Source organism: Cololabis saira, chromosome 10, assembly GCF_033807715.1.
Source record: "Cololabis saira isolate AMF1-May2022 chromosome 10, fColSai1.1, whole genome shotgun sequence".
Classification (NCBI taxonomy): Eukaryota; Metazoa; Chordata; class Actinopteri; order Beloniformes; family Belonidae; genus Cololabis; species Cololabis saira.
Window position 1 is genome coordinate 3078819 of NC_084596.1, and position 23713 is coordinate 3102531.

The 23713-nt window shown below is 42.1% G+C and overlaps 1 protein-coding gene across 1 annotated transcript; it reads left to right on the top strand.

Moving 5' to 3' along the window:
- Positions 1-249: 249 nt before the first annotated feature.
- LOC133452313 (NACHT, LRR and PYD domains-containing protein 3-like) lies at positions 250-19480 on the top strand. Its single transcript, XM_061731551.1, has 10 exons — positions 250-529; positions 3041-4784; positions 5600-5773; positions 6178-6351; positions 8234-8407; positions 10827-11000; positions 13080-13253; positions 15284-15457; positions 16996-17169; positions 19284-19480. The coding sequence occupies exons 1-9, from the start codon at positions 448-450 to the stop codon at positions 17159-17161; spliced, it is 3036 nt and encodes a 1011-aa protein (XP_061587535.1). The 5' UTR covers positions 250-447; the 3' UTR covers positions 17162-17169; positions 19284-19480.
- The last annotated feature ends 4233 nt before the right edge of the window (positions 19481-23713 follow it).

The following is a 23713-nucleotide window of genomic DNA, read 5'->3' on the forward strand; positions in this document are numbered from 1 at the left end:
CAAATCGTACAATCGTTTCTTCAAATTCAGAAAAACAGAGACAATCATAGTAGTTGTTCTGTTTCTGCCACACATTTAATCTGATGACAAAGAAGAACTAAACCAGAACATAACCCTGATTCACAAACATTCTTTTTGAAATTTCTAAATGAGGACACAAGATATGTCTCCTACATTTACTGGAGACACAAAAGACCAACGTTTCAGTGACATTCATGTCTACGTCTATTCTTCTTCCCTGCAGAGAGAATCCTTGAAAGGATTCGGCCGGAGTTTGTGAACAGAACGATAGAAGCAAACCTCAAAAAGCTCATTGACTTGCTCAGATCAGACGGTGTCCTCAATGATTCGGAGGAAAAGCAAATTCTCCAGAAGAACCCAACCACAGAAGATAAGGCGCGAGATTTCTTCGACTGTGTCGTGAAAAAAGGACATAAAGCCCGCAGGATGATGCTGAAACATCTGCAAAGCAAAAATCCATCACTGTGCCATGACCTGGATTTGAGCTTTGGTCCGTCTGTTCAGAAAGGTAAGAACGTACAAACGCACACTGCATCACCTTCACTATGAAAGTATGCAATGTTAGTCATTTTCAGATGTATGCTGAGAAAAGGAGGAGTCTCTTCACCTCCAGACCTCCGTACTTTGCTCTAAAGTGTCATGGTTTAGGGTTTTTGTGTTTGGGATTTGTTTTCCTCCTCTGACTCTACTCTACTCCAAAACTTTGGATCACAAGATAAGTCTTTATGCTGATGATGTACTACTCTTCCTCCAGCGCTCACAAACCTCACTGTCACAGACAATTACACTCATAGATGGATTTTCATCTCTATCTGACTACTCTATCAACTGGTCCAAATCCACAGTTTTGTGCATCAACTGCAATTTCAAGGAATACAGCCACGACTAAATTACAATCGGGAAACATCAGATATCTCGGCATAAACATCTCCCCTAGGCTGTCAGAGCTAACAAAACTAAGCTCTTAAAAAAAATAGAAGATGATCTTACCCGATGGAATTCTCTTCCCAAAATGATGGTTTTACATAAATTAAATGATCTTCTTTCAATGATACCATTCAAACCCCCTTCCTCTTGGTTTAAGTCACTGGCTTCAAACGTATGAAAATTTTATGGAAAAATAATCCACCTCGTATTAGCTTAAAAACATTACAAAAAAAACAGAGACTGTGGAGGTTTAGACTTACTAAACTTCCAGTACTACTTCTTAGCTAATATGTTACAGTATCTCTTAAAATGGTGCAAAAATCACTCACTAGATAGTCAATGGCTGGATTCAGAAAATGTGTTTTGCAATGATTTGGAAATCTCAGATTTACCATTTATTAGTCAAAATATCAAGTATGTTATGCTTTAAAAGTATTAATATTAGCTCCTCTCTGACAACCTGGTGGGAATTCCTTAAAATAACCAAAATCTAATTTTTTCCATTTGATCGCACACCCTTCTGGAAAAACTCAGACATTCTAAAAAATAATAAAAATACTATAAATGGGCTGTGCCGGGCCTCCAGGGGGGAGATGAGAGTGGTGAGAAAATTATTGTCCATCTCTTTGTCAGAGAGTGTATGTTAGTGTATCTGTGTGTCCGTAGCCCGTTGCCACACTGACGGCCCCAGGTTCTTGTGATTCCACCAATATAAACCATTTCAGGATATAATCATGGCAGCTGGTACATATCAACACCACAAACAAACAAACAGAAATGTATGCAAATGATGCAACTTACCAATGAAGCCTCATAGAACACGTCAGATCAAAGATATTCCCACAAAAATGGTCTGGTTACATTCAGAAAGGTCCAGTCGATCCAATCCAGTAAAGTATTTAGTCCAAAATACATTATTATACTGTACCAGTAAATATCCACAAACAGCTGCTGCATCATTTGAAATTAGCCACTCAATGTCCCAAATGTTCAACGTGTAACTGTCATAAGGTGTGGTTGTTGAGGACCCAAACGCTGGAGAGCAGGAGGCAGGAGTTTGCAACAAAACAGGATTTATTGAGCAAAAACAAAACCAAAAACGCTGCTGAGCAGGATCAAAAAACTGGCAGAACAAAACAGGGATCCAGAAACTAGAGGAGAACATGGAGGGAGAAAACAGTATGGACCGACAGGGAACAGGGGAAAGACAAGACTAGATACAACAGGGGATAACGAGACACAGGTGCGAACAATCAGTTCAGATTGAAACAGGAGGGATATGTATTTGAGGGAGGAGACAGGGAGGAGTGTTGTGCTCCCGCATGTGCGCTCAAATCCACGCTGATCGAAGAAACCTGCGTGGATTTGTTGTATCTTTTGTTGTATTAGACCAGGGGTCGGCAACCCGCGGCTCTTTAGCGCCGCCCTAGTGGCTCCTGGAGCTTTTTCAAAAATGTTTGACCTTTTATTTCATTTTTTCTTCTCTTTTCCTTTTTGTTTCTTCTTTTCTCTTTTTCCCCCTTTTTCTCTTTTTTTCTTCTTTTTTTCTTGTTTTCTTTTTTGCTTTTTTCTTTTTTCTTCTTTTTTTCCTTTTTTGTCTTTTTTTCTTCCTTTTTCCTTTCCTTCTTAATCTCGACATTTTGACTTTTTTCTCAACATTTCAACTTTTTTCCACGAAATTTTGACTTTTTTCTCAAGATTGTACTTTAACATGAATCTTCACATTTCAACTTTTTTCTTGAAATGTCGACATTTCGACTTTTTATTCAAAGTGCATAATGAAAAAAAGAATCTTCCCCCAGTTCTAACTAATACAGATACATGCAGCATGTGTTCCTTCATTCTAAGGCTGATACAAGACATTTCATTTTTTGCGGCTCCAGACATACTTGTTTTTTGTGTTTTTGGTCCAATATGGATCTAAAACATTTTGGGTTGCCGACCCCTGTATTAGACGCTATACAAATAAAATTGAATTGAATTGAAGTTTCTCTCATTTCAGACGTGCAGCTGTTTGCAGAATTCGATTACTCCTTACTTTGTAAACTTGATGACTAACAATTATAATCGAATCTGTATTTTTGTCTGTTAGAGCTCCTTCAAACATGTCAGGCTGAACTCAAGTCTAAACTGACGAAGACGTTGAAGCATATCTTTGAAGGGTTTGCTATACAAGGAAAGTCCGTCCGACTGAAGGACATATACACAAAGCCCAACATCACAAATGGGGACACTGAGGAGGTCAACGTTGAACATGAAGTCAGACAGATTGGAGCAGCATCCAGGACATTAGACAAAGAAGACGGCTGTGAGACTAGAAGAAATCAACCCATCCGAACAATAATAACGAAGGGAGAGGCTGGAATCGGGAAAACACTGGTAACACAGAAGTACAGTCTGGACTGGGCTAAGGGCAAAGACTACCAGAACATCCAGTTGGTGTTTCCATTCACCTTCAGAGAGCTGAATGGGCTGAAAGAGAGAAACATCAGCTTGGTGGAACTTGTTCATGAATTTTTTAAGGAAACGGCAGAAATCTTTTATTTTGAAGAGTTCCACGTCGTGTTCATCTTTGATGGTCTGGATGAGTGTCGACTTTCTCTGGACTTCCTCAAAGCTAAAACTGTAGATGACCCTAGACAAACCACCTCAGTGGACGTGCTGCTGACGAACCTCATCAGGGGGAACCTGCTTCCTTCTGCTCATCTCTTGATCACCACACGACCCGCAGCAGCCAATCAGATCCCTCCTTACTGTGTTGACATGGTGACTGAAGTCAGAGGGTTTAGTGACCCACAGAAGGAGGAATACTTCAGGAATTGGTTCAGAGATAGGGCGCAGTCCAGCAAGATCATCTCCCACATCAAGACATCGCGCAGCCTCCACATCATGTGCGAAATCCCAGTTTTCTGCTGGATCACTGCTACGGTCCTGGAGAAAGTCCTGAAAACCAGAGAGCAAGCAGTCCTACCCAAGACCCTGACTGAGATGTACATCCACTTCCTGGTGGTCCAGGTCAAACAGAAGAAGGTCAAGTATGACGCAGGAGCTGAGACTGATCCAGAGAACAGGAAGATGATTGAGTCTCTGGGAAAACTGGCTTTTGAGCAGCTGCAGAAAAGAAATCTAATCTTCTATGAATCAGACCTGAGAGAGTGTGGCATCGATGTCACAGAAGCTTCGGTGTACTCAGGAGTCTTGACACAGAACTCTGAGGTGAAAGATCTGTACCAGGAGAAGGTCTTCAGCTTCATCCACCTGAGTGTTCATGAGTTTCTGGCTGCTCTTCATGTCCATCTGACCTTCATCAACTCTGGAGTCAACCTGCTGAAAGAACTGAGATTCTCTTTGATTTCTTTGGTTTTTGGAACCAGTTCAACCTTTTTCTACCAGACTGCTGTAGACAACGCCTTACAGAGTCCATATGGACATCTGGACATGTTCCTCCGTTTCCTCCTGGGTCTTTCATTGGAGACCAATGAGAATCTCCTACGAGGTCTGCTGACATTTAAACCAAGAAGTTCACATGGCAATCAACAAATAGTCCAGTACATCAAGAAGAAGATCAGTGAGGATCTGTCTGCAGAGAGAAGCATCAACCTGTTCCACTGTCTGAATGAACTGAACGATCGTTCTCTGGTGGAGGACGTCCAACAATCCCTGAGATCAGGTCCTCTGTCCAGAGATAAACTGTCTCCTGCTCAGTGGTCGGCTCTGGGCTTCATCTTACTGTCATCAGGAGAAGATCTGGAGGTGTTTGACCTGAAGAAATACTCAGCTTCAGAAGAGGTTCTACGGAGGCTGCTGCTGGTGGTCAAAGCCTCCAAGAAAGTTCTGTAAGTACAAAGACAGGTTTGTACATAGTTGCTTTTAAAAAAAGGAGAAAATAACAAGGGCAGTTGTTATGATCAAAGGGGGAAGCTCTAAGTTTGTTAAATCATATCTATAAGATATATTCCAGTTTGTACTGTACATGTTCATGAGGTTTCTTCTGCAAATATGAGGGTGTGCTTGGGAAGTATAATCCAGAATCACAGCATCAGTGTTCATTGCTATGCTGATGATACGCAGCTGTATTTGTCTGCCAGATGAAACAGAACCGTTAGCTAAACTTCAAACATGTCTTAAGGACATGAAGGGGTGGAGGTTCACTCATTTCTTGCTTCTAAATTCTGATATAACAGGGGTTATTATTTTTGGTTCGAAACGGTTGCTGCTGTCTGATTGGATAAGGTCTAAAGTGATGTGCATTTGCGAACTATTAGTGGATTTTACTGGCTGTGAAGATTTTATACAGGTGTCAATCACCTACTTCTATCAAGACCCTTCAGAGATATGACCTGTTACAAACACCCACAGCTCAGCAACTTGTCCACATGGGGGCGCTAGAACATCCTGAAGAGGTCACTGATACAACATTTATCAAATGAAACCGATTTTATAGTTTAGTAGCTGAAAAAACTCAGTGACACAGGTACGACTAAATGTTCCAAAACAACCAGTCTGGAAAGTAACAAACCTCTAAAATCTCTCTGCTGCCAATGGACAAAGTTTTACTAAAAAGTTTTTATTCATTCACTGTTTTTAATACATCACTATCTTTTTAACAACAAAAACATTATCTCTTGTTCTCTTAATATTCTCTTGACAGACTGAGTTACTGTAAACTCTCGGAGTTCATCTGTGCAGATCTGTCTTCAGTTCTCAGCTGTCCCTGCTCCAAACTGACACAACTGGACCTGGGTAATAACAACCTGCACGATTATGGAGTGAAGTTTCTGTCGGTTGGACTGAAGAGTCATCACTGTAACCTGGAGGTTCTCAGGTTAGTGTGATGGGATGTTGGACCCGAGTGCTACAACGTCAAAATAATTCATTGAAGATTTTATAGTGGTGTCAATTACCTACTTCTATCAAGACCTTCCTGAGATATGACCTGGAACCAACACCCACAGCTCAGCATCTGGTCCACATGGGGGCGCTAGAACACCCTGAAGAGGTCACTGATACAAACACAGCCAAGATTTATCAAATTAAACTTGTTTTATAGTTTAGTAGCTGAAAAACCTCAGTGACACAGGTACGACTAAATGTAACATACCTTTAAAATATCTCTGCTGCAAGTGGACAAAGTTTTACAAAAAAGTTCTGGAAGTTGTTATTCAATCAATCACTATCTTTTCAATAACAGAAACATAATCCCTTGTTCTCTTAATATTCTCTTGACAGACTGGAAGACTGTAAACTCTCGGAGTTCATCTGTGAAGATCTGTCTTCAGTTCTCAGCTCTCAGTGCTCCGGACTGACGAAACTGGACCTGAGTAAAAACAACCTGCAGGATTCTGGAGTGAAGTTTCTTTCTGCTGGACTGAAGAGTCGTCACTGTAACCTGAAGGTTCTCAGGTTAGTGTGATGGGATGTTTACTATATGCAGAAGTGCACCTTAAAGAGCTGAGTCTTTAGCTTGCTCTTAAAAGTAGATACAGACCCTGCAGATTGGACAGAGTTTGGTCGGTCGTTCCACCGTCGGGGAACAATGGAGGGAGAAGAGTCTGGGTACTGATTTCACACCACATGATGGTGGAAGCACTAGGCGTCTTTCACTGGCTGAGCGGAGCTGTGGAGTGGGAGAGTAGCTCTGGACGAAGGAGTGAATCTAGGCAGGAGCCGTGTGGGTAATTGTTTGGTAGCCAAAAGCAGAGCTTGGAATTTGATGCTGCAACTGGAAGCCAGAGCAGAGAGATTAGCAGAGGAGTGACATGAGCTCTCTTGGGTTGGTTGAAGACCAGACGTGCTGCTGCATTCTGGATCATCTGCAGAGGTTTAACTGAGCACGCAGGAAGGCTGACCAACAAGGAATTACAGTAGTCAATACGTGACATGACATGGGGCCTCTTTTATAAAAGAGTGTGTAGGATTAATACTAAAAGTGCACGTAAACCCAAAAGCCGAAAATGGCGGGTGCAAAAAAAAATCTGGATGTATAAAACCGTGTGCACGCACACTTGCACGCAATGTTCGCTTTATAAATCACAGTCCAGCTGAAAGGTGCGCAGGTGAATTCTCCTCATATCCCGCCCTCTACACGCCCACTTCATACCATAAATGGGCAATGCAAAGTAGTTCATGACTGTATTTGCATATAAATGAGCCTGCGGAGCATGCGCAGCGGCTTCCTGCAGTCTGTTTCGGCTGTGCGTCAGGATGAATGAGCAAAAACATATTGCACTCATCTCGAACAAGATTGCAAAAAATATTGGAGTAATCAGACGTATACGGCATCTATTACCGAGAAAAATCTGTATTAATTTATATTATACTATGATTTATCCTTATATTTCACATTGCAATGTCATTTGGGCAAGTACCTTCATGAGCAACCTCAACTGTATCTTTATCCTGCAAAAACGTTTTATCAAAATGATTACATTTTCCAATAGACTTACTAGATCCACCCCATTGTTCCAATCCCTAAATATTCTCCCTATTTCTGCGGTAAATGTTTTTCAGATTTGTCTTTTTGTCTATCAATCCATTCACAAGCTACATCCAACCTGTTTTCATTCTTTATTTTAATTCAATTCCCAAATTCATCACTTTAATACCAGGTCTGCAAACAATCTCCATCCCACATTTTTCAGGACGACTATTTCCCAATTTTCAGTTAGGTTCAGAGGTTCCTCTTTATTGGAACACCTTACCACTCAATATTAGAGAACGCTCGAGTACAAATACTTTCAAAAAACAAATCACAACTTTTTTGCTAACCCAGCTTAGCAAAGCTTAACAACTAATTTCCAGAACTTTTTCTGCACATCCTCATCAGATTCCTGTTTTTCTAGTAATTTAGCTTATTCTCCTTAGTTTTCCTATGTTTTACATATCTCTGTAGATATTGTTTGTTTCATTATAGGAGGAATCAACTCGACAAGCCCTTATGGGTTTTTTTGGTTCCTCCTGCAAATTTTTTCTGTTACTTTGTATTTCTTTTTTTGTTGTTTCCTTTTTTTCTACATACTGTTTGTCTGAATTTTTGGCGATTGTATATTTTTTTATGTGCAAATAAAAAAAAAATAATAAATAAAAATAAAATACCAGAAGTCGACTGAGCTGCAATCGCTAGGCTAATTGCGACTGCGGCTGAAACCGCCTCTTTCTGCTTCCCCCGAGCAGTTTCCAAAACAGTGGGTGTGGCCTGCGCCAGCGACCTCAAGGCAGACCTCAGGCAGAGAATCAGACAACAACCGAAATATAATCTCTTGTTCTCTTAATGTTTTCTTGACAGACTGGAAGACTGTAAACTCTCAGAGTTCAGCTGTGAAGATCTGTCTTCAGTTCTCAGCTCTCAGTCCTCCAGACTGACACAACTGGACGTGAGTAACAACCACCTGCAGGATTCTGGAATGAAGTTTCTTTCTGAGGGACTGAAGAGTCGTCACTGTTACCTGGAGGTTCTCCGGTTAGTATAATGGGATGTTTGAATCGAGTGCTGTGAGGTTATAAAATATAATATGTAAATCAGAAGAGTGGAATTAGTTTTGTCTGGAATTGGTGGAATTCCCAAGATTCCCAAATCCACCACCACCGTGACACTGGAGGCCATTACAAACAACATCTAATCCCTTCCTAAAATGCTTGGGACCAAAAATAATCTCTGTTTTATCACAATTTGGAAGCAAAACATTAGTGGCTATCCAGTCCTTGATGTCCCTAAGACATGCCTGAAGTTTAACTAACGGTTCTGTTTCATCCGGCTTCATAGACAAATAGAGCTGCGTATCATCAGTAGAGCAATGAAAGTGTATGCCGTGATTCTGGATTATACTTCCCAATGGCTGCATGTATAAACTGAACAAGATTGGCCCTAGCACTGAACCCTGCGGAACACCATAACAGACCCTTGACTGTTCTGAAGAAACCTCATGTACATGAACAAACTGGAACCTGTCAGATAGGTATGATTTAAACCAACATAGAGCTGTCCCTTTAATCCCAACAACATCTAACCTGTGCAGTAAAATGCCATGATCTATAGTGTCAAAAGCAGCACTGAGGTCCAGTAGAACCAGTATGGACACTAATCCCTTATCTGAGGTCCAGTAGAACCAGTATGGACACTAATCCCTTATCTGAGGTCCAGTAGAACCAGTATGGACACTAATCCCTTATCTGAGGTCCAGTAGAACCAGTATGGACACTAATCCCTTATCTGAGGTCCAGTAGAACCAGTATGGACACTAACCCCTTATCTGAGGCCATAAGAAGGTCATTCGTGACTCGAACCAGTGCTGTCTCTGTGCTATGATGCATTCTGAACCCTGACTGAGGCCCCGTTTCCACGGAGCAAAAACGGTGGCGTTTTCATGCGTTTTGGCCGTTAGTTTACACGAAAACGAAGCTCAAAGTCACTAAAAACCATCGTTTCTGAAAACTCCGGCCAAAGTGGAGATTTGCAAAAACTCTGTTTTCACGTTTGCTTGTAAACGGAGAGAAAGGGACATTTAGGCTTCAGAACGTCACATTATGAGACAGAAACGTCACCAGCATCGTTTGTGCGACCTGTGTTAACAATTTGTTTGGCCACCGTCAATATTTTCTTGTATTTTACCTGTTTTATATTCTAAAGTCACACTTAAAAGTAACTCCACTTCTCTGTCACTCCAAACCAAAGACTCTCATTCCGTCTTGGAAGTAACTGGCAGTCCAGGCTGATTTATGGTTCCGCGTTACACCAACGCAGAGCCTACGGCGTAGGGTTTGCGGCGACGCTACCGTACGTAGGCTACGCCGTCGATATAACACGGAACCATATTATTCAGGCTTCACACGTGTCATTTGTTGATGTTTTTTTCCAGGATTCTGATTGGCTAGCATAACTTTATCTTCTCGTTACACTGCCCCCGTGGGTTTGGCTGCTCTTAGCACCTTAACAGCTATTTATGCAGGTTCCTGGAAATTATGTTATTTTTCAAAACGTAGAGGGGGAAATATCCGTTTTTGTAAATAACCGGCTATGTGGAAACGTGGCCTGAAAAACTTCAAACAGATCATTTCTATACCAATGGTCACATGACTTGCTGCAACGACCTTTTCCAGGATTTTAGATACAAATGGAAGGTTGGAAATTGGTCTACAACCCGTAGCCGCTCTGACGGTTTATGGACTGATTATGGACAGATTATGGACTGATGGTTATGGCCATAATCAATCAGTCCATAATTTACAAAACTAGGTCATTTATAGCTCATATGTTACGTGAGGTACTCATGCAACATATCTTTGGAAAGCTAAGATTCTTGTGATTCCACCAATACAGGACTGTTTCAGAAAATTTTAATATTGTGATTTTCTGCAATGCAATTACAAAAAACAAAAATGTCATCCATTCTGGACTCATTACAAATCAACTGAAATATTGCAAGCCTTTTATTATTTTAATATTGCTGATCATGGTTTACAGCTTAAGAAAACTCAAATATCCTATCTCAAAAAATTAGAATATTCTGGGAATCTTAATCTTAAACTGTAAGCCATAATCAGCAATATTAAAATAATAAAAGGCTTGCAATATTTCAGTTGATTTGTAATGAATCCAGAATGTATGACATTTTTGTTTTTTTTTAATTCCATTATAGAAAATAAAGAACTTTATCACAATATTCTAATTTTCTGAGACAGTCCTGTATAAACCATTTCAGGATATAATCATAGCAGCGGTGGTTTTTGAAAACCTTATGTCCAAACCTAACACCATGCCGAATATCAAAAACTTGTCAACAAGTGCACAATCTTCATGATTTTTGACATATCCCCTCCCAGCTATATCTTTTTCAACAACAGAAACATAATCTCTTGTTCTGTTAATATTCTCTTGACAGACTGAGTCACTGTAAACTCTCAAAGTTCAGCTGTGAAGATCTTGCTTCAGTTCTCAGCTGTCCCTGCTCCAGACTGACAAAACTGGACCTGAGTTTCAACAACCTGCAGGATTCTGGAGTGAAGTTTCTTTCTGTTGGACTGAAGAGTCGTCACTGTAACCTGAAGGCTCTCAGGTTAGTATTTATGGGATGTTGGAGCACAGCCATAATAATTCATTGTAATCAGTAATAGGGCTGAAACGATTCCTCGAATAATTCGGATTACAAAAAATGATCGAGGAATTTTCTCTGCCTCAAGGAATCGTTTAATTTTGTCATTTCAAAGCAGGGTATTTCGCTCAGACTACGTTTAATGTGGCACAACGCGCTGATGCACGTAAAGGTAGAAGAAAGAGGTGGCGGTTCTATTTCATCCCTGCTGACTGCCAGAGGCGGTGCTTCAAGCACTGAATATTCCTGCGCGCAAGTTTGCTTTGGAAGCGTTGAAACCGCATTTTCAACAAATCTGACTTATAGTTCGTCGCTGGTAGTTCTGTGACCGTTGTCGGTCGGAGCAGCGGACAATTCGCCCTCCAGGAACTGCGACGGCAAAACTTTCCTCGGAGTTTGTCAGCACGTGGACGCGGCGCGTCCTTGTGTTTTCACCGGTAAGCCGGTGCTGGTGTTTAGCAGCTGGAGTTAAAAAGCAGAGTAGCTTTTGGGACAAAGGTGTCTCTCCTCCTCTCAGTCCTGCAGGCGATGCAGCGAAAGGCGCCGCCTGGAGGGGAGCCACTGGAATGCGGGGTGAAGTATGTGGGAGGGGTCATTAATGATTTTAGCTGCCTGGCTGAGGGCCTGTTGGTTAAAAACCTGTGACAGGGTTCTGACCGGCAGGCCGATAATTTTTGAGCATAATGATGCTCTGCAGTCTGTTCCTGTTCTGGATGCTGAGGGAGTGGAACCAGCAGGTCATGGAGAAGGTCATGATGCTTTCCAGGAAGGCATAGTAGAAAGTCATCATGATGTGTGTGCTGACTGTTGGTGACACTTCCTGAGAATCTGTGTTGGCGGAGAATTTCAGGTTGTCAAAGATGGTGCCCAGGTATTTGTACTCAACGACTGTCTCCACCGGCTTCCCGTGGATGTTGGTGGTGACTGCAGCAGCCAGATCCCTCTGTCTGCTGGAGAAGGTCACCACCATCTCTTTGGTCTTGCTGGGGTTTAGTTCCAGTTTGGAGCTGTCACACCACTCCACGAACTCCTGCAGAGCGGGTCTGTGATGTTGTGAGGGGCCTGACAGCAGCGACAGGAGAACAGTGTCGTCAGCGTACTTGACCAGATGGCGGTTGGGCTGTGTATCTTCTTAGTTGATCACCCACAAAACACACAACAACAGCACGCGCAAACTTTTTCAGTGCACACGCAATTTAGTACTCTTTATTTAGGATCTTAGTAAATCGGGCCCTTAGTGTATTCAATTGATTAGTCATACACTGCAATTTTGCAATGTCCCATAATTAAAATTCTTTATTTGGGGACCTTTAGCAGATATGAGATTAAAATGCGTTTAATTAGATTAATTAATTATAAATCCTGTAATTAATTAGATACATTTTTTTAATCGCCTGACAGCACTCCCTTCAACATAACAGCCAGGTTTGGTTCACTGTCCAACAAACAACGCAATCTACTAAACAAAATCGTAACCGTGAGTAGTAAAATAATGAGACTGGCACAGGAACCATTTACAACAGAAGGACCAAACAAAAAGGTTTCCAGATGGCGTCAAAAACTGCACACACATTGCATAGCCACTACAGTCTCCTACCCTCAGGCCTGATATACAGGTCCTTCACTTTTGTGATGCGTTAGTTTATTCTACTGGCTGTGAAGACTGCATAGAGGTGTCAATCACCAACATCTATCAAGACCTTCCTGAGATATGACCTGGAATAAACACCCACAGCTCAGCAACTGGTCCACAAGGGGGCACTAGAACACCCTGAAGAGGTCACCGATACAAAAACAGCCAACATTTATCAAATGAAACCGGTTTTATAGTTTAGTAGCTGAAAAAACCTCAGTGACACAGGTAAGACTACAGTAAAACAACCAGTCCTGAAAGTAACAAACCTCTAAAATCTCTCTGCTGCCAGTGGACAAAGTTTCACTAAAAGGTTCTGGAAGTTTTTATTCAATCACTGTTTTTAATGCATCACTATCTTTTCAACAACAGAAACATAATCTCTTGTTCTCTTAATATTCTCTTGACAGACTGGGAGATTGCAAACTCTCAAAGTCCAGCTGTGAAGATCTGTCTTCAGTCCTCAGCTCTCAGTCCTCCAAACTGACAAAACTGGAGTTGAGCAACAACAACCTGCAGGATTGTGGAGGGAAGTTTCTCTCTGCTGGACTGAAGAGCCGTCACTGTATCCTGGAGGTTATCAAGTTAGTATGATGGGATGTTGGACCAGAGTGCTGCAAGGTCGAAGGTGAAGGCGACCTTGCAGCACTCTGGAGGCGAAGGCGAAGGCGAAGCTCTCGATTTACTGGTCAATCTACGCCCCTACCCTCACCTATGGTCATGAACTTTGGGTAGTGACCGAAAGGACAAGATCGCAGACACAAGCGGCCGATATGAGTTTCCTCCGCAGGGTGGCTGGACGCTCCCTTAGAGATGAGTTTCCTCCCTTAGAGATGAGTTTCCTCCCTTAGAGATGAGTTTCCTCCCTTAGAGATGAGTTTCCTCCCTTAGAGATGAGTTTCCTCCCTTAGAGATGAGTTTCCTCCCTTAGAGATGAGTTTCCTCCGCAGGGCGGCTGGACGCTCCCTTAGAGATGAGTTTCCTCCGTAGGGTGGCTGGACGCTCCCTTAGAGATGAGTTTCCTCCCTTAGAGATGAGTTTCCTCCCTTAGAGATGAGTTTCCTCCCTTAGAGATAGGGTGAGGAGTTCGGTCACCCGGGAGGAGCTCGGAGTCGAGCCGCTGCTCCTTCACATTGAGAGGAGTCAGCTGAGGTGGCTTGGGCATCTGTACCTGATCCTCCTGGACGCCTCCCTAGGGAGGTGGATGGATGGATGGATGGATGGATGCCTCCCTAGGGAGGGGTTCCAGGCATGTCCCTCCTCCCTAGGGAGCTGTTCTAGGCATGTCCCTCCTCCCTAGGGATGAGTTCCAGGCATGTCCCTCCTCCCTAGGAAGAGACGGAGGAAGAGATGGAGGAAGAGATGGAGGAAGAGATGGAGGAAGAGATGGAGGAAGAGATGGAGGAAGAGCTGGAGGAAGAGCTGGAGGAAGAGCTGGAGGAAGAGCTGGAGGAAGAGCTGGAGGAAGAGATGGAGGAAGAGCTGGAGGAAGAGCTGGAGGAAGAGCTGGAGGAAGAGCTGGAGGAAGAGCTGGAGGAAGAGCTGGAGGAAGAGATGGAGGAAGAGATGGAGGAAGAGCTGGAGGAAGAGCTGGAGGAAGAGATGGAGGAAGAGATGGAGGAAGAGCTGGAGGAAGAGATGGAGGAAGAGCTGGAGGAAGAGCTGGAGGAAGTGTCTGGGGTGAAGGAAGTCTGGGCATCTCTGTTGAGACTGCTGCCCCCGCTACCTGGGAACGGATAAGCGGTGGACGATGGATTGATGGATGGATGGAGGGATGGATGGAGGGATGGATGGATGGAATTAGCTTTGTCCACACTGATCCTGGTTTAGTCTTAAATGTTGTTACTTCAAAGATGCTCAACTCAGCTCAAGATATTTGTGACATTTTTCTCTTGGAAAAGTTTAATATTGGTGGATTTCCCAAGATGCAGCTGTCGTCTGCTACCAGTGGTTAACATCCAGGGAGCAGACACTGAGATAGTAAACTCTTGAAAGTACCTGGGTGTTAATCTGAACAATAATCTGGACTGGAATAATCAGAAAGTCTGAGCCGACTCTACCTGCTAAGGACACACTGAAACTGTCTCCACAACAGTCCCGCGTTCACAAATGAGCAGTAAAGCTTGACCAAATACTAGGGCTGAGGAGCAAAGTTTTAGGTTGAAAACGTTGCAGTTTCACAATATTCTGGCGAGATCTGAAAAAACTTTGCAACAACGAGCAAGCGACTGATTATGTACATTCACTGAGTGAATATTATGAAAGTAAAATATATATTTCTCGCTAGAAATGTAATCAAAACGCATTTTTATGAAGAAACTTCACTAAAAAATGAGAAATGTCTGCCGTGTTTTTTGGTGTCACGGCCAGAATCTTGAAAGTCACGTGACTTGGACGCAAAACGAATATTCAGAAAAAATGTAACAATGTAACAATTCAAAGGCTATTATTGTAACCCCTCTACGTTTTTGCACTTTGGACCAACGTAGACGTGGAACGTTTTTATGTGAGACTGGGTTGACTAAATTTGCCTGTAATTAATTAATCGCAATTAATGCGCTAATTTGAAAGCCCCTAAACATAATCTCTTGTTCTTTTAATAATCTCTTGACAGACTGGAAGACTGTAAACTCTCAGAGTTGATCTGTGAAGATCTGTCTTCAGTTCTCAGCTCTCAGTCCTCCAGACTGACACAACTGGACCTGAGTTACAACAACCTGCAGGATTCTGGGGTGAAGGTCCTTTCTGCTGGACTGAAGAGTTACAACTGTAACCTGGAGGTTCTCAGGTTAGTACGGTGGGATGTTGGAGCAGAGTGCTGCAAGGTGTTGAAGAATATTATCAAAAACAGTTGAGAAGTCTGCTGTGGTGTAGTGAGTTTTATTCAGTAGTTTTATTCAGACCTAAGCAGATCAGGTCTGGGTTGGTGTGCTGACCAAGAATGGTTTGAAATCATGACTCTTTATACAGTAAGTTCAAAGCACAAAAGACAGGAATAAACAAGCCAAGTGAGAGACAAAAACAATTTACAGTCAGATGTGATCTGTGGCCAAATGTCGTTATCAGGCATTTGGCCTGACCGTCACTAAGTTCTAACTTACCCCATAGGGTGTTCTCGTGGTTCAAGTCTGTGGCCAAATGAGTTGGTATTAACATATCAGTCAGTCAGGAACTTCGTCATATGGCATTGCCGTGGTTCAAGTCTGTGTTGAAGCTAGTTCCAAGGTGTCGCCCCTGCAGGGGGAGGAAGCTGGAGTTTCACGTCAGCCACGGTGTCACAATGCCTCATCAAAGGTCATAATAATTAATTGTAATCAATAATTGACTGGGTAGTAAACTATTTTCCATGATTGTTGAAACTGTAAGACTCTACAAACTGAACATCTGTTTCATTTCCATCAACATCAACCAATGAGGTTCATGTACACGGAGACACTAACTCTACAGCAGAAATAAACACGTTTAAACTCTCCGTGGCACCAACTTATGAGGAGTTCATATATATATATATATATATATATATATATATATATATATATATATATATATATATATATATATATATATATATATGGAAGAGTATTAGGGCCATGCAAGAGGAAAAAAATTGAGAGTCGAAGATTTTTTTTATTGTGCACTTCGAGAAAAAAGAAATTGTACTTCAACATTGATCTCCACTTTTCAACGTTTTTCTCAACATTTCTACTTTATTGACGGAATGTTGACTTTTTTCTCGACAAAGTGGAAATGTTGAGAAAAAAGTCAAAAAGTCGAGATTAATGTTGAAGTAGAATTTTGAGAATAAAGTCAAAATGTTGAGGAAAAAAGGCAAAATTTCGACTTTATTCACGAAATTTCGACTTTTTCTCGAAATTGTATTTCAACATTAATCTTGACATTTCGACTTTTTTGTCGACATCTCATCTTCTTTCTCGAAGTGCAAGTTTAAGATTAAGATTCCCAGAATATTCTAATTTTTTGAGATAGGATATTTGAGTTTTCTTAAGCTGTAAGCCATGATCAGCAATATTAAAATAATAAAAGGCTTGCAATATTTCAGTTGATTTTTAATGAATCCAGAATGTATGACATTTTGGTTTTTGTAATTGCATTACAGAAAATCACAATATTCAAATTTTCTGAGACAGTCCTGTACTGAAAGAATTTGGAGTTTTCTGAACAAAGGAGTAGAGGGTTCCGTGGAGTTAGAAAAAGTTGCCAGTTTTACAAATCGTGTTTGCATTAAATAAAGTTGATGAAGACTGGAAGGGTATGTATCTGCCCAAACAATATTACCATAAAAAAGTGTTGCTTGTGTGTGTGCAGGTTGAGAGAATCTGGGATCACGGCTGAAGGCTGCGAGGTTCTGTTATCCGCTCTGAGCTCCAACCCCGACCGCCTGAAAGAACTGGACCTGATGTCCAGACCTCCCGGAGAATCCGCAGGGAGGTGTCGGTCCGGCGGACTAAAGGACCCGGACTGGAGACTGTAAACTCTCCGGTATGGAAACCAGTACTGGAGTTGAGGGGGGATGAAGGTGGATGGCATCCCCCCTGAAATAAAAACGGTCCAAATCATCCCCCCCTGAAATAAATACTGTCCAAATCATCCCCCCACTGAAATAAAAACGGTCCAAATCATCACCCCCTGAAATAAAAACGGTCCAAATCATCGACCCTGAAATAAAAACGGTCCAAATCATCCCCCCTGAAATAAAAACGGTCCAAATCATCCCCCTGAAATAAAAACGGTCCAAATCATCCCCCCCTGAAATAAAAACAGTCCAAATCACCCCCCCTGAAATAAAAACGGTCCAAATCATCCCCCCCTGAAATAAAAACAGTCCAAATCACCCCCCCTGAAATAAAAACGGTCCAAATCATCCCCCCCTGAAATAAAAACGGTCCAAATCATCCCCCCTGAAATAAAAACGGTCCAAATCATCCCCCCCTGAAATAAAAACGGTCCAAATCATCCCCCCCTGAAATAAAAACGGTCCAAATCATCCCCCCCGAAATAAAAACAGTCCAAATCATCCCCCCCCTGAAATAAAAACGGTCCAAATCATCCCTCCCTGAAATAAAAACGGTCCAAATCATCCCCCCCTGAAATAAAAACGGTCCAAATCATCCCCCCCTGAAATAAAAACGGTCCAAATCATCACCCCCTGAAATAAGAACGGTCAAAATCACCCCCCCCTGAAATAAAAACGGTCCAAATCATCCCCCCTGAAATAAAAACGGTCCAAATCATCCCCCCCTGAAATAAAAACGGTCCAAATCCTCCCCCCCTGAAATAAAAACGGTCCAAATCATCCCCCCTGAAATAAAAACGGTCCAAATCATCCCCCCTGAAATAAAAACGGTCCAAATCATCCCCCCTGAAATAAAAACGGTCCAAATCATCCCCCCCTGAAATAAAAACGGTCCAAATCCTCCCCCCCTGAAATAAAAACGGTCCAAATCATCCCCCCTGAAATAAAAACGGTCCAAATCATCCCCCCTGAAATAAAAACGGTCCAAATCATCCCCCCTGAAATAAAAACGGTCCAAATCATCCCCCCTGGAATAAAAACGGTCCAAATCATCCCCCCCTGTAAAACTGCCATCCCTCCTTTCCATCCCTTATGTCATTTCATCAATGAATGTGGTTTTACTGCTATTTCAACATTTAGAGTCATCACCAGAAAAATAACTTATTTAACAATTTTCACCTGTTTCAAGTACATTTTCACTTGAAATAAGTAGAAAAATCTGCCAGTGGGACAAGATTTATCTTCTCATTACAGGCAATAAAATCTTGTTCCACTGACAGATTTTTCTACTTATTTCAAGTGAAAATCTACTTGAAACAGGTGAAAATTGTTGTGTTTTCCAGTGATGAGTCTTGTTTTAAAGGAGCTTGAGGCCGGATTGTGGCAGGATTTATGAAAAAAATCCGTATACGTTTTAAGTTTTCTAGTAATAATGTCAGATGAAGCGTTCCAAACCAAAAAGAATGTTTCCTCTAGTGTATCTCTCCGTTGCCTTGAACAGGCTGTGTGCTGCAAAATGTGCTGCAATTCGGTCCCGAATTTCCCGCGCTGTCCTGTGGATGTGACGTCACATGACGCTGCATGCACGTTCTCCCCGTTCTCCCGTGCCGGCTTCACTGTTGGCTGCAGTACCCCCGACGGCCGTCGTGGTGAAGGGTGGCGCTAGAGAGTCTCATTTCTTAAAAGGAGCCTCAAGCTCCTTTAAGTGTAATGAGATTTATTTACTAAAATGAGACATTTTAACTAGAAATAAGACAAATTCTTGTTAAGATTTTGAGTTTTTGCAGTGATCCATTCGACTTTTTTCTCGAAATTGCACTTCAACATTAATCTCGACATTTCGACTTTTTTCTCTAAGTGCATAATGAAAAAAAAAATCTTCCTCCTCTAAAATATTATTATATATTATATATATATATATTATTATAATATTTTTTGTGATTGCTAGCGTTATAATTTGAATCTGTAAAATGACGAGTCTTCTCTCTTAGAGGTCAGTTTTTGGACAAATGTTGGACTGTTGATCACATCTGAGAACCCTGTAATGTCCATGTTGACATGCTGAACCTTCTCCTTTCAGGTTCCCTCTCTCTCTGGGAGGAGTTCCGAGGAAGTGTAAAGCTGGAGTTCCACAGGACGTGGAACCAAAGTGGACAACAGGACTGGACCAACCGCAGCGAATTACCGCAGCATCTGCTGGCACGGCACGTGTAGCGGTTTCGGGGCGACCCTCCGCTCTGCTCCGCCAGAAATAAGCACTTTTAGGCGCTCTACTTTGACTCTTGAGACGCTCTACTTTGACTCTTGAGGCGCTCTACTTTGACTCTTGAGGCGCTCTACTTTGACTCTTGAGGCACTCTATTTTGACTCTTGAGGCGCTCTACTTTGACTCTTGAGGCACTCTACTTTGACTCTTGAGGCACTCTACTTTGACTCTTGAGGTGCTCTATTTTGACTCTTGAGGCGCTCTACTTTGACTCTTGAGGTGCTCTACTTTGACTCTTGGTGTGCTCTACTTTGACTCTTGAGGCGCTCTACTTTGACTCTTGAGGCGCTCTACTTTGACTCTTGAGATGCTCTACTTTGACTCTTGAGGCGCTCTACTTTGACTCTTGAGGCGCTCTACTTTTACTCTTGAGGTGCTCTACTTTTACTCTTGAGGTGCTCTACTTTTACTCTTGAGGTGCTCTACTTTTACTCTTGAGGTGCTCTACTTTTACTCTTGAGGTGCTCTACTTTGACTCTTGAGGCGCTCTACTTTGACTCTTGAGGCGCTCTACTTTGACTCTTGAGGCGCTCTACTTTGACTCTTGAGGCGCTCTATTTTGACTCTTGAGGCGCTCTACTCATAGGCGGCGGGTGACTGAAATATTTGGTGAAGCTATATATAGGGAGGAATCCTCGAAAATGTTGAGGGTTTTTTTCACCCAAAACAGTTGCGTAACAATGATTTGAGCATAATTTGACCAATATCTACGCGACACCGCGCCCGTCACCCGGATGAATTGAATCGACTCATCATGACATAAAATAAGTAGGCCTAGCAGGATTACCGGCAGTGCAGTCTCCTCCTCTTCCTGCGTCATCGCTGCTCATATGGCCGGCTGCACCATCAGGTGAGCCGGTGTTAGACACTGGGGGGGTCGCTGACGCGGTGGCTGCAGGCAGCGGTGCAGTCGATCTCCTCTGACTCACTGTCACTGCTAGCACAGCTGTTGGCAGCAGCTTCGGCAATGTTTTGTGTCTGTTTCTCTTTTGGTTTAAAAAATGAACGTATATCCATCTTGGTCTTGACTTGGAGCTTTGTGTTGTGTTTTGAAAGGAGCGCTGCTGGCTGTGCATTTGTAATTGGCGGACAAAAATGCGAATTTTAACAACAACATAATGCATTGCGGTTCTGATCACCTGAGCGGTCCGCAGACCAGGGGGGTGTGACTGGCTACTTTTAATTTTCTTTAACCAAAGTCTTGCTGAATTATCACCGCATTGTCACTAGGGGAGCTGGCAACAACACACATTCAATATTGCAGCTTTTTATTAATGTTGCGCACATATTATATCATTTTTGCAAAATACCTGGCATTGTATTCGGGGAGGCATAGCCTACCCTAGCCTTCATTACCCGCCGCCCCTGGCTCTACTTTGACTCTTGTTGTGCTCTACTTTGACTCTTGAGGCACTCTACTTTGACTCTTGAGACGCTCTAGTTTGACTCTTGAGACACTTTACTTTTGTCTCTTGAGGTGCTCTAATTTGACTCTTGAGGCGCTGTACTTTTACCCTTGAGGCACTCTACTTTGACTCTTGAGACGCTCTACTTTGACTCTTGGTGTGCTCTACTTTGACTCTTGAGGCGCTCTACTTTGACCCTTGAGACACTACTTTGACTCTTGAGACACTACTTTGACTCTTGAGGCGCTCTACTTTGACTCTTGAGGCACTCTACTTTGACTCTTGAGGCGCTTTACCTTGACTCTTGAGACGCTCTACTTTGACTCTTGAGGCACTCTAGTTTGACTCTTGAGACGCTCTACTTTGACTCTTGGTGTGCTCTACTTTGACTCTTGAGGCGCTCTACTTTGACCCTTGAGACACTACTTTGACTCTTGAGGCGCTCTACCTTGACTCTTGAGACGCTCTACTTTGACTCTTGAGACGCTCTACTTTGACTCTTGAGGTACTCTACTTTGTCTCTTGAGGTGCTCTAGTTTGACTCTTGGTGTGCTCTACTTTGACTCTTGAGGTGCCGTACTGTGGCTCTTGAGACACTACTTTGGCTCTTGAGACGCTCTACTTTGACTCTTGAAGCACTCTACTTTGACTCTTGAGACGCTCTAGTTTGACTCTTACTTTGTTCTTACTTTCCACATGCATTTATTACCACTGGCTGTTGGACCTCGCTGGTCCTGTAACTATGTACTCTATTTTTGATTCTATTGTGTATGGTTTTCATTTTGTGTGAGTGATACCCTTGTGAACATTATACAGTATAACTTCAAACATAGCTCTTTGGTTTAGTAAGTGATTTTTTTTATCCTATACTGTTCATTATATCATTCATGATATTTCAGTCATTTATTTGTTGCATGCAAGATTTTGCCTTTATTAGTGTATTTAGTACAGACTTGTATTTTGTCTTTATTAGTGTATTTAGTACAGACAATCATCATTGTCATTGTCTTGTATCATTGTTATGATACAGACAATCATAACAATCATTTAGTGTTTAGTCTTAATAATACTTGTTTTGTTGAAATTTCAATTCATTCAATGTTTCTGTGTGATTTTCTGCTGATGTACATTTCGACCTGCTTGTATTAAATGTACTGAACTTGGACCACCTGTCACGTCTTTAATATTGTTAACTTAATGAACTCAGTTTAGCCCCGATAGTTACGCGGGTGTCTAAAACATATCATGTCAGTTTTTTCCACAAAAAACAATGGCCCCCAAGATCATTTTATAACCTGTGTTTAATAATGTGATAGGTCTTCAGTTGTTGACAATTCTATGTTTTCCAGCTTTGGGAATCAAACTGATGACTCCTTGTTCCATACTAGCTGTTAGATCCTTTTTCTTTCTACTCAGAGTTCTAGTTTTAAATAAGTTATTTAAGTCTTTCCAAAATAATAATAGAAATCAGCTGCGAGACCATCTGTACCTGCAGAGTCACATACATTTCGAGGAGTCTTCAATAAGTGTAATAAAGCTCTTTATTTGACCAAAAAACATGTTTATTTTAGAGTCACCTTTGAAATATAGATTAGAGAAATGGGTAAACACTTCCTTTTCTATAACCTCAATGTCTCTCCATTCCATCCCATAAGAGGAGTTCTTTTCTCCAGCTTTAATCCGCTTGGCCTCGTTTTATGGGCAACTGCATGGGTGTACAAAAATGGGCTCAATAGCGCCACCTACTTACAGCTTTTCGACAAGCCCCACAATATGCTTTCACCACAGCAAAGATATTTATGTGTATATTGTATCAGACTAAGATCTACAAAAATGTATGTTGGACTCATGCTCTAACTCACACAGGAAGTCCAACATTTTGAACAGAAAATGTAATTTATCATGAATTCTGGTCATTTCCAGGTCTGGTACTTTAACAAACTCCTTCTAGAGATTTTATTGGATTGGCTCATAACTTTGTTTGTACAATCTAGACACATGGCCAACGCTAAATTGCGAAGCTTTTACGTTTTTACCAGAGGGCGTGACCGTAGTGATCCGGCGAAGTTTGAGGTCATTTTCAAGGCTGGCCATGAAACATCAATTGGCTGTAATTCAGCAATACATGATTTGATGTGGTTGAAAACGTATGTGCATGATTGTAGGCTGAGCCTGAAGACATCTATGGTGGAATATTCAGGAACGGTGGTAGCGCCACCTGTTGGTGACAGTAAATGTGATGTCTTCTACTATGCATCCGTGCTCCAAGTGAGATGGGCTGATACATCTGAAACCTGGTCATACAGTAGGTAAGACATTGACGATGGCGGCACTGTCAGTCATCGTGAGCGTGAGCATGGCAGGGCGCTGAGATCCTCAAACCAACTGTGGTTGCAGGTGCCCAGGTCAGAGGTCAAGCGCTGGGGTTACAAGCCTTTTCAATAGCCACCCCCCTTCAACATAATTGGTGCAAATTAGCCCCACCCCTTCTTCTGATTGGTCGATATGTGATAGTTCCTATTTTCTGCCATAACTTTTGAATGGTTTGACATAAAGAGCCATGGGTGGTGTCATCGGACTTAGTTTTGAGTCCTTGACTTTTATTGGTAAAGATTGCATGCGCGAGGTCCCGTTCATCGCTGCTTGCAGCTTTAATTAGGGCCCGAGCACTTACAGTGAGAAGGCCCTATTGTATCTGTAGGAATTGTTCTCGTTATCCTCGTTTTTATTTTTCCAATGAAAGGAGGGCCTTTTTTCCCCCTAAACGTGCCCCAATAGTCACCAAATTTGGCACCAAGCCAGGCCTGGGGAAAAATGTGATATTTAATGGTTTACATT

Excerpts from the sequence above, each read along its gene's own strand:
- LOC133452313 (XM_061731551.1), top strand. The coding sequence starts at position 448 with ATGATGCTGAAACATCTGCAAAGCAAAAATCCATCACTGTGCCATGAC. Across the intron at positions 530-3,040 it reads TGGTCCGTCTGTTCAGAAAG|AGCTCCTTCAAACATGTCAG; the intron begins GTAAGAACGTAC and ends TTTGTCTGTTAG. Across the intron at positions 11,001-13,079 it reads TGTAACCTGAAGGCTCTCAG|ACTGGGAGATTGCAAACTCT; the intron begins GTTAGTATTTAT and ends TTCTCTTGACAG.